The 15230-nt window shown below is 39.3% G+C and overlaps 1 protein-coding gene across 4 annotated transcripts in view; it reads right to left on the minus strand.

Annotated features, from left to right (window-relative positions):
• The window catches only part of ubr4 (ubiquitin protein ligase E3 component n-recognin 4), a 224472-nt gene that overhangs the window by 20381 nt on the left and 188861 nt on the right, over positions 1-15230 (minus strand). For all 4 annotated transcript variants that reach the window (XM_041798818.1, XM_041798817.1, XM_041798816.1 and 1 more), the window contains 3 exons: positions 1798-1992; positions 1400-1624; positions 945-1035 (listed from right to left, as the gene is read on the minus strand). In XM_041798818.1, the coding sequence (XP_041654752.1) occupies positions 945-1035; positions 1400-1624; positions 1798-1992 (511 nt within the window). The remainder of the gene's footprint in view (positions 1-944; positions 1036-1399; positions 1625-1797; positions 1993-15230) is intronic.

A 15230-nucleotide genomic window follows, 5' to 3' on the forward strand; every position in this document is an offset into this window, starting at 1 on the left:
TCAGGACGTTTTACACATGTTTAGATACTTAAAACCTACTATCAAATGCTCATTCAAATTACAAACAGGTCCTCACACTGGTTCAGTGCTCAGGCCTTAATAATCTAGAGGATTTCAATAGGTTCTCGTACCCTCCGTGCTTGGGCCCCTAATGATAACTGCTTTGTAGTGTTAATTTTGGTAACTATTTTTAATAGTAGTCTCAGTTTTAGTCTTTAAAGGAAATGCATTTTAGTTTTAGTCACATTTTAGTCATTTCTATCCTTTTTAGTTTTAGTCTAGTTTTAGTCCATAAAAAGTCGTTTTAGTCTCCTTTAGTCCAAGCACTTGTTTTCTTGTCTTTATCTGGTACCAAATCATGGTAGTGTGTTCTATGCATTCTGCTAAACCTGGGGTCCCTGCTTTCTACAGCTGAGAGGCAGAATAGCTACAGATGCATTGTTTTTGACAGATTTACCCACAGTGGAGAAACATCATTGCCAGTTTTTGTCATGACAGATCTGTTTTTGTTAGTCTTAGTCTAGTTTTTGTCATGGAAAGAAAGGCTGTTACAAACATTTTTACTCATAGTTTTAGTCGACGAAATTAACACTGCTGCTTTGTAACATTTAACTATGCTTTACGCAATGATACATATAATAAATCCAGGTGATATAAAAGAGGTCTAAAGCTTCTTTTGCCAATATTCACAGAATTACTGAGTCACCCATTATATTCGCTGCTTTACGTGGCAAGCATTTGTTTTAGAGTTAGCAACAATTTTCACACAAAAACGCAGGATTTAATTTGATCTGGAGTTTTAAAACAGATTAGGGTGATTGTGTACATGTGACAAATGTTTATTGAAGCATACCATCAACACAGACACTCAACAGAAAATCCCTATTAAGAGTAGAATGATTTTTGTGATAAAGAACATTTTGAAATCTTTACTTACAACTTACCCTGAACATGTCATAGACAAGATCCACCAGGCCCCAGAAGAGAAGAGGTGAGCGATAGACCGCATATTCTCTTGGTGCCTTGTCTGTGAGTCTAAAAATGAAACAGAAGAGCAGGTTACTAGAAGCAGCTGTTTTAAGATAAAATGCATTTCAAATTTCATACAAATCCCATAATACAGTCAATATAGTCTCTTGACTTGGATTGAGAACTTGAAACTGGTAGTGCAACATGGCATGTAAATTTTTGATGTATATCAAAATAACACTTCAGACAAAGGTTGTATAATTGCTATTGGAGGCTAATTATTTTTTTTTCTTTTAGTAGTGGCCATGAAAAAAACAAAACAAAAAAATCATTATTCTTTCCTCCTTTACCTGTCCCAGACTGAGCAGATTTGAGGATCAGATGTGGTACAAACAAGCAAAGAAGAAAAATAATGAAAGGAGTTTCATACTTGTTGGTGCAGACTGCTGAGACTTTGCGGGTGTGTGCGGTGACCAAGAGTCTTCGTAGGAAGTATATTCTTGAGGTCCTCCAGCGTTCCGGTGGCATTACGTGCATAGCCAAGATGGTGAAATAGTGCGGTCCTTCCACTTCATATGAACCCTCGACCCATTTCTCACACGGCTGCTCCTGGAAACTCTGAAGGTTCTTCTCCTCCCGAGATGAGGCCCGTGTACTGCAGAATCAGTCACAAAGTTATTAAAATATGATGAGATGAACATCTGACAAATATGAATATTCAGTCTAGTACACTCCTTTTTTTTTGTCTTTTTTGTTACTCCACACCTGTAAGAGGTTACATGTCTTATGGCAAATTACTGTGAAGTATTTTACATCCAAGGTACATACGTGTTGAGGACATAGAGCACAGTGTGGATGATGTAGGGGATGAGGTGGATGTTGCTCTCTCGGCCTCCTCCTCCTGTGTCCACACTGAACGATTGCTCAGTAGCAAAGCGGAGAAACAGTAATTTGGTGTCATGGATGTTTAGTTGGTAGGTAGGCTCCCGCTGACCTGTGCACTCTTGCAGATATGTGTTATGCCTATAAAGAAAAGTAAAAAAATTATTTCAAATTTATTAAGTAAGATACATACACTGTCTGTCCAAAAAAAAAGTCATACACTCTAATATTTCATTGGGCTGCCTTTAGCTTTTATTACGGCACGCATTCGCTGTGGCATTGTTTCGATAAGCTTCTGCAATGTCACAACATTTATTTCCGTCCAGAGTTGCATTAATTTTTGCCAATTTTAGCCCGATGAATCCTGACATTGTCATCTTGGAATATGCACTTGCCTGGTAATTCAGTACATTCCAAGCGGCAATCTCCAGTCCTGAAAAATGAAGCCAATGCGGAAGTGCAAAAAATTGCAATAAGGCAAGTGTCTACTTGAGGCTGGCTGCAGGAACACCAGAAGTTCCGTCTGAACACATGTTTAAAAGCCATTTTTTACACAAGAAATAAACTGGTTTTTACAGCCTGGTAAAAACAAACAAGCATGTCTCATTATCTAATGTCTTCATGTGCTCTCACTGTTTAGGGGGTGAATTTTTTTGTACCACCATCATTTCGATTATGTTTAGGAAAAAACCTCACTGTGCACTGATTCGTGCATCTCATCTGACTGACAGATAGCTCAATGTGCAGAAGCTACATTTCTGTCAACCAAAAAACTAGCTAGTTAGCTCACAGGAGGTAAAGCTTAGTAGGCTGGCTGTTATGTTGATCCGATGTTCGGTTGAGACAGCGTTTCTAATAAGGTGCCCGCCACGGATTGCTTGTGGAAATGCTCTTACTGTCGCAATTAAACATAGCCGTGAGTTCTACTGTTCTTGTTGTTTTTTTTTTTAAGATTTATTTTTGTGTTTTTCTGTGCCTTTATTGATAGAGGAGGACAGTGAATAGAGTTGGAAACAGGGACGAGAGAGTGGGGAGAGACATGCAGAAAAGGGCCACGGGCTGGATTTGAAACCAGGCCACCTGCGTACATGGGGCGCGCCTTAAACCACTAGGCCATCTGCACCCCCTAGTGCTTTCTTTTAATGATTTGATTCCACCAAAAATTCAAGTGATCACCGATCACGATCATTCAAGATTTTTTTCCGACCATATTTCTTCCTCAAAGATGATTGTTCCCCACTATCCTTCCAGTTTTTAATAGTGCGTTGGACAGTTCTGAACCCAATTTTACACCGCGTTGCAAATTATCATGCAAATTAGATTTGAGTGTCATAAACATTAATTTTTTGTTTTTCAATTAAACTCTTGGATGATATTGTGTCTCAGGGTTCTTTGGATCACTGAAATAAATCTCAGACACCTGTGATAATTAGTTTGCCAGGTGAGCCTAATTAAAGGTAAACTACTTAAGAAGGACATTCCAGATCATTAAGCAGGATACAGGTTTCAAGCAATATGGGAAAGAACAAGGATCTGTCTGCTGCCGAAAAGCATCAAATGTGCAATGTCTTGGACACGGTATGAAAACATTAGATATTACAGGAAAGCTTAAGCATGTGAAAAAATTTGTGGCTGACTTAGAGCACAGACGGATTCGTACAGATAAAAGGCATAATGAGGAAGGTTTCTGCCGGACAAATTCATTGGATTAACACAGCAGCTGCTAAAATGCCATTACAAAGCAGCACACAGGTAACCTCGCAAAGCAGATGGATACGCCCGTTTCCGTGTTTCTCACTGGAGAATCCATCTTGCAAAGCTCCGGTCTGAACCGTTTGGGCCCGGTTAGAAAGTGACAGGACCAATCAGTGACGAGGGGCAGTACTTTCAGGCGCGGCTGAGTCGTGACGTAGCCAAGCAGCAACAAGATGCCCGTGCAGTTATGCTGGAAGACATTAGCGTGGATGCTGCTAAAGCGCCAGTTTTATCAGAACTTGACAACATTTCTTTGTTAAAAAAAGAAAAGAAAAGCACTGAGTTGTTTTCTATTCAAAAATGACAAATGTCGATTACTGACATGTCTATAGTCGCCATGGTTCGCCTTATGCTGTTCTATATGGGGTTTATTCCTCAGTACCGGTGCACACGCACCTCAGGTGCAGCTATGACGTCACATGTTTTGTTGCTCTGATAGGCCCGTCAAAATGTGACAGAACGTTCATCCAATCAATCTCACAAGTTCAGTGGATGCAAGAATTGTGAAGGTGATATCAAAGAAGGGGTCTTATGTTAACATGTAACTTGGCCTGTTTAGATGTTTTCAATTGAAATAGCTTTTGATTTCAGTAAATATGACCCCATAATACTGCAAATTCCACAAATAACCATTTTCAGTTCTTTATAACCTATAAAACGTTTTGAAACTCTGTTGTCCATAATAATTTGAAACAGTATACTTTGAGGTTTTTATAGAAGTTATCATTGGGAAGCTTGTTTGATAAAATTTTAATTATGCTCTAACAGTTGATAACCTCAAAATTATACTGATTGTCATTTGCATCGACTATTTAGGAAAATCAGAGAAAAACATCATTTGCATAATAATTTGGAATGCGGTGTAGTAGTTTCGGCCATCTCCTTTGACGTTTTCTCTGCTTGATGCATGCCAATAATTTGACCCTTCTGAAACAGATTAACATCTTTTCCACGACCACATGAGAAGCTACTCAGGGTAGCTAGGGGTTAAATCAGTTAGGGTTAAATAACTTGTTGACAGCTGAAACATAATCATTAATGTAATAATTATCCAATGGGAGGATCTTTCAGTGGCTTGCAAAAGTATTCATACCCCTAGAACTTTTTTTCACATTTCTTCACGTTACAACCACAAACAAATATATTTTATTGGGATTTCATGTGATTGATCAACATAAAGTGGCGCATAATTGTTAAATGAAAGGAAAATTATATATGCATTCAATAGTTTTTATAAATAAAAATCTGAAAAGTGTGGTGTGCAAAAGTATTCAACCCCCTGGAGTCAATAGTTTGTAGAGCCACCTTTCACTGCAATTACAGCTGCAAGTCTTTTGGGGCATGTCTCTACCAACTTTGCACATCTAGAGTAGGCGATATGGGTAGAGTTTGGTGGTAACGGTATTATATCACGGTATTACAGAAATAAAAAAAGATTTTCAATTCAAATTCAAGTGTTATAAACCCCCTTTTCTCCTTGAAACAAACATTTGATGGCATACTCAATTTATGTCTAAGCATAGGAGCACAGAAAAAATGTTTTTGTTTTTTGAATTCTCTCTAGGTTTACTTCTGTCAAACTGCCCTTCAAAGTTTCACATTTCATCTCTATCCTGATGATGTGTGTTAAGCTGCTAATGACTTGTGCATGTTTCCTGGTGAAGGCATTCACAATAAAAGCCTTTCAGAAAAATAACAGCCGTGGACTTTTTTTGGGAAGAGCTTGACGGAAGTAGTGTGTTGAGCACTGATTTAGCTTAGGATTGGCTGCCGTACCGGCGAGTTTTTGCAGCTAGTTTACAGCTGCTTTTCTGACCTTATTTTATGTCACAGCCTGGATCTTTGACTCACTGTGTACTTAGAAAAGAAAGTCATAAGTTAAAAACACACCTTTAAACGGTTGTTTAAGCTGCAGCACTGGGCTCAACACAAACAGACCAGCCAAAGCAGCACTTAGCTTGTGTAAAAGGCCCAGGCAGGCTGACAGAGACTGCACACTGACTTTGTTGCAGTACAGTACTCAAACTTTAAGAGGAAAGAACACGCGTTTTGCCTACTAACCGTGCTTAGTTACAATGGCAAGAGTGGGTGACGTTCAGTCAGTTACCTAGCTACACGTAATTCTAGAGTAAAACCTGCTAATGACTGGACTCAGCCTGAGCTGTCATCACAAATCACTCAGTAATGCCTCGCACTTGCATCACAGTGCATTGTAGGCAATTAAACCAGTGATGATGGTGTTGCAAAAATCAATTCCGTGGCAGAAATTTTACTGGTTACGGTGTTACTGGTTTACCGCCCACCTCTAATCTAGAGACTGAAAATTTTGCCCATTCCTCTTTGCAAAATAGCTCAAGCTCAGTCAGATTTGATGGAGAGTGTCTGTGAACAGCAATTTCCAAGTCTCGCCATAGATTCTCAATGGGATTTGTGTCTGGACTTTTCCATTCTAACACATATGCTTTAATTTAAGCCATTCCATTGTAACTCTGGCTGCATGTTTAGGGTCATTGTCCTGCTTGGAAGCTGCACAATCCTAGTCTCAAGTCTTTTGACGATTCTAACAGGTTTTCCTCCAAGACTGCCATGTATTTGGCTCCATCCATCTTGCCATCAACTCTGACCAGCTTCTCTGTCTCGGCTGAAGAAAAGCGTCCCCACAGCACAATGCTGCCACCCTAGTGTTTTATGGTGGGGATAGTGTGTTCAGGGTGATGTGCAGTGTTAGTTTTCCGCCACACATAGCACCTTGCATTTGGCCAAAAAGTTCAATTTTGGTCTCAACTGAGCAGACCACCTTCTTCCACGTTTGGTGTGTCCCCCACATTGCTTTTGGCAAAACGCAAACAAGACTCCTTAATGTCTTTTTTTCAACAATGGCTTCCTTCTTGCGACTCTTCCCATAAAAGGCCAGATTTGTGGAGTGCATGACTAATAGTGTTCCTGTGGACAGGTTCTCCCACCTGAGCTGTGAAGTGCTGCAGGTCCTCCAGAGTTACCATGGGCCTCTTGTTGCTTCTCTGATCAATGCTCTCCTTGTCCGGCCTGTAAGTTAAGGTGGACAGCCATATTTCGGTAGGTTTGTAGTTGTGCCATGCTCTTTCCATTTTCGGATGATGGATTAAACAGAGTGCTCCATGAGATGTTCAAAGCTTGGGATATTTTTTCTTTTTTTATACTTTTTATATATATATATATCTTTTTTTTTTAACAAACACATATAACGCAGGTCGGGGCGTCACGCAACCGCCAATGTGTGGCATCAGCGGGGTGTATGTGAACCCCTGCAGTGTGATGCTGCACTGTAGGGAGACCAGGGCAATCGTCCTCTGAGCGTCATTATGTAAAAAGAAAAATTCAGCATGGTTCACTTTGTTCATGAGGTAATACTCCCCCTCAACAGTAGGCGGCAGTATGTCAGAGGTGGATGCTAATATGTAAAGGGGATGAGGGAAGGAGTATTTATCATGTAAAATCATAAAAATATAGAAATTTTTATTCTGGAGGTGCTAATGGCATCTTACAGTAGGGGGCGCTAGAGCAAAACTGTGAAACTAACACTGAAATTTGTAGAGAGGCAGACACTGATAATATATGTAAAATTTGAAGGCAATGGGATGTTTCATGTGAAAGTTACACCCACTTCCTGTCAGATGGCGATGGAGAAAAATGGCCGACATGGCCACTTGGATGTCTCATGTTGATGTGTAGAAGTGATGAGGGACAGACTATTTGTCATGTAAAATTGAAAAAAGTGTAGAATTTTTTTTTTTAAGTGTAATTTCATCTTACAGTAAGGGGCGCTACAGCTCAACAATGAAATTAACATCAGAAGTTGTAGAGAGGCAGACCCTGATCACACATGTAAAATTTGAAGGCAATATGATGTTTCATATGACAGTTACACCCACTTCCTGTCCAATGGCGACTGATAAAAATGGCCACCATGGCCACTGGGGTGTTGCCTGAAGAGCACACGCTGAGATCTCTATCTTGTCTAGGTTCAGGAATTACCACTCTGGAGTCCAGGAAACATGTCCCCTCAGAGGACTAATGGAGGTGCTAATGGCATCTCACATTAGGGGGCGCTTTAGCAAATCCGAGAAATGAACACTGAAATTTGTAGCCAGGCAGACCCTGATCATACATGTGCAATTTGAAGGCAATCGGGTGGTTCATTTGACAGTTACACCCACTTCCTGTCAAATGGCGAAGGATCAAAATGGCCAACATTTCCACTGGAGTGTCTCCTGCAGATCACAACCTGAGATCTCTATCTTGTCTATTTACAGGAAATACCAGTCTGGAGTCCAGGAGATAAGTCCCCTCGGAGGACTAATGGAGGTGCTAATGGCATCTCAAAGTAGGGGGGGCTATAGCAAATCCATGAATGAACATTGAAATTTGTAGAGAGGCAGACCCTGATCATCCATGTGAAATTTGAAGCCATTTGAGAGTTACGGCCACTTCCTGTCAAATGGCAAAGGATCAAAATGGCCGCCATGGCCACTAGGTTATCCAGGAATGAAACATGTCAATGTTGGGAAAGATATTGAGGAATTCAGGTCAAAATCAGAGCATTATAGGTTAAAAACGGGAAGAATAACACAGAAATTACCCATTTTACTGTCCAATGGCGAAGGATCAAAATGGCTGACATGACCACTGGGGTGTCTGTTAATGAAACATGTCAATGTAGGGACAGATACTGAGGACTTCATGTGAAAATAAGGGCATTATACGGTCAGCACACTAAGAAAAATGCAGAAATGAGCCATTTGCATCACTTCCTGTTGGCAGAGGAGGGCGCCTTGATAAGGCGTTTTCATGTGGGCATGTTCAGTGTGATCCTGATGTGTTGCCATAACACACTGGAGACCATAGAATGATCTCCACCAAAGTTACATCAGTTTTCAGTGTCCAATTGTCCAAAAAATTGACTTCATTTGAAATTAGGGGAGAGCCTGTGGAGTTCCTGTTGGGATTTTGGCATGGTGCAAGAGGCTTTTTTTGTAGGTGGGGTCATGGTGCATGGTTTCCCCGAAGATCATCTGCCTAAGTTGTATGGTGTTCGGGGGCTGAATTTTTAAAGTGAGAAAAGTGGAAAAAGGGTCCAAATCAATGTTGTGATGTCAGAAGGGGGCAGACTTATTGATTTCTGATGTTCGTGCGTGATTTGATAGAGGACCTATGGGTGATCATCTCAGAGAAGTTTGGTGATGATTGGTGTAAGGACTGAAAAGTTATGGACAATAATTGTTGATTTTACACCATTTTTTGGAGAAAAATGGTGAAAAAAGTGCTCGTCAAAGTTTGGCGCCTTATTATGGCCCCGCCCCCTGGTGAAAACTCATGCCTTTGATAACTTTTGATGTCCATCTTGTCTAGTTTCATTAGAAACCACTCTGGAGTCAATCGGTCAAGGCCCCTAGGAGGAGTTCGTTCAAATGCGAGTACTGTATATTTGCCAAAAATAGCCAAAATTGGGCACAAATTGGCTGTGTCGTCATTTCCTGTGCATTTTAGAGGATGGCCCCAAGAGGATTTTTTGTTCGTCTAGTCATGATACATATGTGTAGCGATTTTCATGCATGGGGGACAAAGTTGTGGGAGGGGCTCCTGATTTGTTGGTTTTGGGGCCCCTGTGGGGCCACTCTTTGAGGTCTGGGACCACCAGAATATGAAATTTTTAATTTTTTCTGATGACAAAACAAGCCGAGAAGGTGCGGAAAAATAATAATAAATAAATAATAATAATCCTTACAGTTTCAAGAGGGTCCTCGCACCGGACGGTACTCGGGCCCTAATAAACAGACAAGGTCATCACATATCTGACAGAATGTTTTGTCAGCACATAATATTGAGTTTAAACTACATATAAAATAAACACAGATCAAAATGTATAGTAAGGTTACAACAAGGTGCGCAGGTCAGTATTTCCTTAGTCTCCTTTTACAAATCAAATAATGTCTCTTGAACTCAAAAGTCTCCTGAGTGTTATTCCAGAACAGATTTGACAAAGGATTAAGACATCACTTAAGGTTACAATATGATTTCCAGTTTTTCCAGTATTTTTCCCCTTTTTGGTAGCATACCACAGAGACAATGTCAGTTTTTCCATTTTATAAATGTCCTGAATTATTTCCTTCCATACAGTGATCGTTGGAGGTTCCTTATTGAACCATTTCCTGGTAATTGCCCTTCTACTACCAGCAAGTAGTATTTGCAATAAGTACATGTCCTGTTTCTTAAGTCCAATTGGCACATTTCCCAAATATACAGCACTGAAAGAAAAATTAAGCTCAGAACTGATTATAGACCTTATGGCAGTCATAATATCATCCAGTAAGAAGAAATAACAGGACAATCCCAAAATATATGACAATGACCTGCAGACATGTTTCCACACATTCTCCATCATTGACCATACTCTGAGTTGTTTTTTTTTTTTGTATTTGTTTGATTTTAGGGGTGAGAAAATACCTTAAAATGTTTTTCCAGGTGTATTCTCTCCACAAGGGGGAGCTTGACGTGGTCGACTGCATTTTACATACGTTTAGCCATTCCTCTACAGTCACTTTTATATTAGCATCCTTCTCCCACCTAGCTTTAACATACAGTGTGGAAAGACCCTTATCCAGCTGTGGAGAAGAGTAAATTCTGGAGATCATTTTTTTGTTAGTCTTACCGTCAATTATGTCAACAAAAATCTTTATCAGACACACCTCCTCCTCCTCAGTATTTTTGATATGTTTTTCAAAGTAAGTTCTTAATTGTAGATACCTGGAGAAATCCTGCCTCTCTGAATCATAGGTTCTTGTCAGTTGTTGAAAGGTCTTCAGACCTTTATTATTTGATACAGAAAAATAGGATGTGATCCCCTTATTGATCCATTGTTTAAATCTGCTGTCTAGTTTGGCTGGTGTGAAGTCAGAGTTAGAGTACATTTTTTTAAGCCAGATGTTTAAAGGTACAACACTCCATTTAGAAAGCTTATGTAAGTATTTCTTTTTGAGAGTTTTGTCTTTCAGAATAGATTGAAGTGGGATATCTACTTGAGTTGGCTCTAAGTTCTTCCATTTCGCATCAAAGCTAGGGTCACACCAGCAAACCAGAGTGCGTAGTTGTGCTGCTCTATAATAGTTTTCAATGCATGGCAGAGCCATTCCACCTTGATACTTTGGTAGTTGTAGAGTCTGAAGCCGAATTCTTGGTCTTTTCCTTTTCCCAGATAAAATCTGAGATCAATCTGTTCCATTCTGTAAACTGTTTGGCAGGTATCTCACAGGCAGAGACTGAAAGAGGAAAGGCAGTCTGGGTAGTATATTCATCTTTATGATATCTATTCGATTATAAATATTCATTGGCAGTAGTGACCAACAGTTTAGATCTTTAATTTCAGTTGTTATGTTAGAAACGACGGTGGTGGACGGCTCCTCTCTCTTCACTGCAGGACAGAAAGATATAGAAGATCTTTCATACCATCAGCAATAAGACTATATAATTCTACCATAAACAGATGAGACTCCAGACAAATGAATTTCCCTTTGAGGATAAATAAAGTATTGTAATTATTGTATTGTATATTAGAGTAGTTATGGTCAAAGATCCTTGACAAGTCCTTAGGTAGATTTACATCTAAATATTTAATAACAGTGTCTTTCCGTTTAAATTTAGTCAGTTTACATATGTTTTCTGGTGGCAGATAATTAAAGGTAAGAGTTTAAGTTTTATGAAGATTTAACTTGTAACCAGAGTATGAGCCAAATGTTTTTAGCAGGGATAGTAACTTGGGTAGACAAGTGTTGGGGTTAGTTAGTGTTAATAAGATATAGGCATAGGCACATATCTTATACTCTACATCTCCAATTAGAACACCTGTTATGTCTATGTCTTCTCTGATAGCCTGTGCCAATGGCTCTAAAAATAAAGCAAACAGTGTGGGACTAAGGGGACATCCTTGTCGACACCCTCTTTGGAGAAAGACCATTTTTGACAGATTACCATTTATCTTGATTCTAACGGTTGGAGAACTATATAGGGCCCTCAGACAATTCACTAATTGATTATTAAAGCTGAGTCTCTCGAGAATGACATAAAGATATTCCCATCGAACTGAATTGAAAGCCTTTTTGGCATCGAGACTTACAACAACGGATTCATTCTCATTATTAGCCATGTGATCAATGATGTGGAGAGCACGCCTCACATTGTCCTGGGTTTGTCTATTCTTCACAAAGCCTGTCTGATCTGTGTCTATTAGGTCAGGGATGATATTTTCCATTCTTTAAATTAATATTGTTGTAAATAATCTATAATCTATGTTCAAAACAGATATGGGTCTATAAGAATCGCATTCTGTTTTATCTTTACCTGGCTTGGGGATTACAGAAATAATAGCTTGTTTCCAGGACAATGGGGTCTCTCCAACCTTTAGAATATAGTTAAAACAATCTTTAAGTGTTGGTACTAAAATATGTCTGAAGGATTTATACCATTCTGATGGGTAACCATCTGCACCTGACATTTTGTTTGTTTTTAATCTGGATATTGCATTGTTAATTTCATTTTTTGTTATTTCCTCGGTTAACATTTTGTTTTGCTCAGTTCCGATTGATGGCAGATCTAAAGATGTTATGAAGTTATGGACCTGTGTTAGTTCAACTGCCTGTGGTTGAGCACACAGCCTTGTATAGTATTTTTCAAAGGCGTTTTGTATGTCATCCATTTCCTGACATAATTTATTAGGGTCCGGGTCTTTCACTTTAACTATCAGTCTTTCAGCCTGTTCTTTTCAGATTCTCCATGCCAGCAATTTTTTTAGATTTAGGACAATTTTCATAATATCTCTGCTTAATAAATTTAGCTTTCTTCTCAATCTCTTTTTCATAAATACTGTTCAATATTTGTTTTGTTTCTTGTATTTGGTTTAAGGTGTTAGGGTCATTTAGTTCCATATATTTTCACTCTCCAGATATCTAAGCCTTTCAGTCAAATCCCTAATTTCTTTCTCTCTCCTTTTTCCTTCGAGCTGACCACATAATAAGTTTGCCTCTGATGACCACCTTTGCAGCGTCCCACAGAGTACTGAGGGGGGCTGCACTGTTATCAATTTTAATCATGTACTCCTTCCATTCATTTTTTATAAGACTTTGAAGTTTTGTGTTGTTAAGAAGGCCTGTATTGAGTCTCCATAAGGTCTCTTTTGGTTTATAATTTAATTTCAATGTCAGACACACCTGCATGGTCAGAGATATCTTTTACACCAATGTCACATTTTAAGATTTTACATCTGTCTGTACTAAATGTTAAAAAAATAATCAATTCTCGAATATACACTATCTGGGGAGGAGAAAAAGGATGTGGGTTTAAGTCTCTCCATATATCAAACATGCCTATTTCTTTTAACTTTTTTTTTTTTTAACAAATAGTGCTTCTGGCTGCATCTTTTTGGTTCTATTCTGGAGTCTAAGGAAGGATTCAAACAAACATTCCAAACTCCTCCACATATTAGTACACCTGATGCCTACTTGGATATCAAATTAAAAATCCTCTTTATCAGTTGCTTATCATAGCCAGGAGGTCTATAAACATTCATGAGAATGAGAGGTGTTTTTCAATCCCAATTTTTCAAACTTTTTAAGTTCAACATTTGAGAGGTGTGTTTCTTGTAAAAAAAATTACATCCTGTCTTTCTCGCTTCATTTTAGCTATAACCTTGCTTCTTTTTACAGGATTATGTAACCTATTCACATTAAGGCTGATTATTTTATGTTCTTTGTGCTGCATTACAGTCAAAAATTATATTATAACTTCACCCAAACATCTGTACTTTTCATGATGACCTGAACCAGCAAACATTTGCTTATGAACTGGTATGAACTTAAAAAAAAAAACATCGCACATAACAAAACCGTCTTCCATCTGTGAAGTGTCATCTCAACTTCTGTTTTAGTAGGGGAAGCCTTAGAAACTAAAAGGGCCCCTCCAAGTGCATGCTGCAATTCCGATAGATTACAATCAGAGCAGTGCACATATAAAAGAAAATCAAAGATAGATCCCAAACTGGTCACTTTAAATGATACATTATGAGGATAGGAATTCTTGCTTAATCTCTTAATATGTGCCACATTTCTTACCAGGGTATCTGAACATTATCTCAGTCAGTTTTTTGTATTGTTATCGTTGTGCCGAAACTCCTTCAGCCTTTCCTTGATGTTTTTCATCCGTGCGTCCCGGTGACGACGTGATGTTGCACCTGCTTTCCCACTGCAGCTGTCTCTGTCTCACCACGGGTGTGTCCTTCGTGGGGGGACATTCTCCGCTGTTGTTTTGAAGCAGTCCTTTTTTCACTAAGTCATCCGTTGCCTCTAAAGCGCTGTTGTAGATAACTGGCCCGGTGTCGAAGAACACTCTGAGTTTCGCTGGGTGTAGAGTCTGGAAACGAAGCGCCTTTTCTTTAATGTCTTTCTAATGCTGAAGTATGCCTTTCTTTTCATTATTTCAGTGGGAAAGTCTTGCTCAAAAAAACACTTGTTTGCCGACATAAAAGATCTATCTTTTCTTCCAAGCACTACGTAGTATCAGCTCTTTCGTTTTGTACTCCAGAAAGTAAACAACCACCAACCTTGGGTTGGAGCCCTGCGGGGGCTTGGCTCCAAGGGACCTGTGGCAGCACTGTATGCCGAGAGGGGCATCTGGAAGGTGTAGCTCAGAGATTATAAACTTCGTAATAAAGTCCTGAATATTGTCACCTTCAGCTCCTTTGGGGATTCCATGAATGCTTATGTTATTCCTGCGCAAACACGCCTCCAGGTCTGTCAGTTTAGCTTGCAAGTCTTCATGAAGTTCCAAGGTGTGGTTGAGTACCTTTCATGTTAGCACTCCACTCCTCCACATCTATTATCCTCAGCTCCGCCTGTTCAACTTGTTTCGTTATTTCTTTAAAGTCGTCAACAATGACATTTAGCTTGTGGTTAGTTTCTCCTCTAAACTCGACTAATTCATGCTTCAATTGTCCGATAGCTTCAGTGAGATCTTTTTATGTCCACTCGAACCGCCTGCATTTTGGCAATGATGTTAGCTTGAATAGCTTCCATGTCCTTGTGTGCAGCTTGGTTGTTAGCACCACTGCTAGCTTCCTCACTCTCACTTGGTAAATGATCACTCTACTCCATGTTTTTCTGCGATTTCTAGTTTTACGTTTCTTCTCCCCCGTCATACTACATTAAACAACAGTTTTGTCAAAGAATTAAACATTTGTTAGGGGGGAAACAGACCACTTCAGAGCGTGAAAATTATGCTGCCGCCTGCTTTAGTGTCATACCGGAAGTCTTCCAAAGCTTGGGATATTTTTTTATAACCTAACCCTGCTTTAAACTTCTCCACAACTTTATCCCTAACCCGTCTGGTGCGTTCCTTGGTCTTCATGATGCTGTTTGTTCACTGATGTTCTCTAACATACGTCTTAGGACTGGATTTTATTCATGGGTATCAGACTCCAGGGGGCTGAATACTTTTGCACACCACACTTTTCAGATTTTCATTAGTAAAAAATCTGAAAGCCATGTATAATTTCCCTTCCACTTCACAATTATGTGTGACTTCGTGTTCATCTATCATGC

Source organism: Cheilinus undulatus, linkage group 11, assembly GCF_018320785.1.
Source record: "Cheilinus undulatus linkage group 11, ASM1832078v1, whole genome shotgun sequence".
NCBI classification, from domain to species: Eukaryota; Metazoa; Chordata; class Actinopteri; order Labriformes; family Labridae; genus Cheilinus; species Cheilinus undulatus.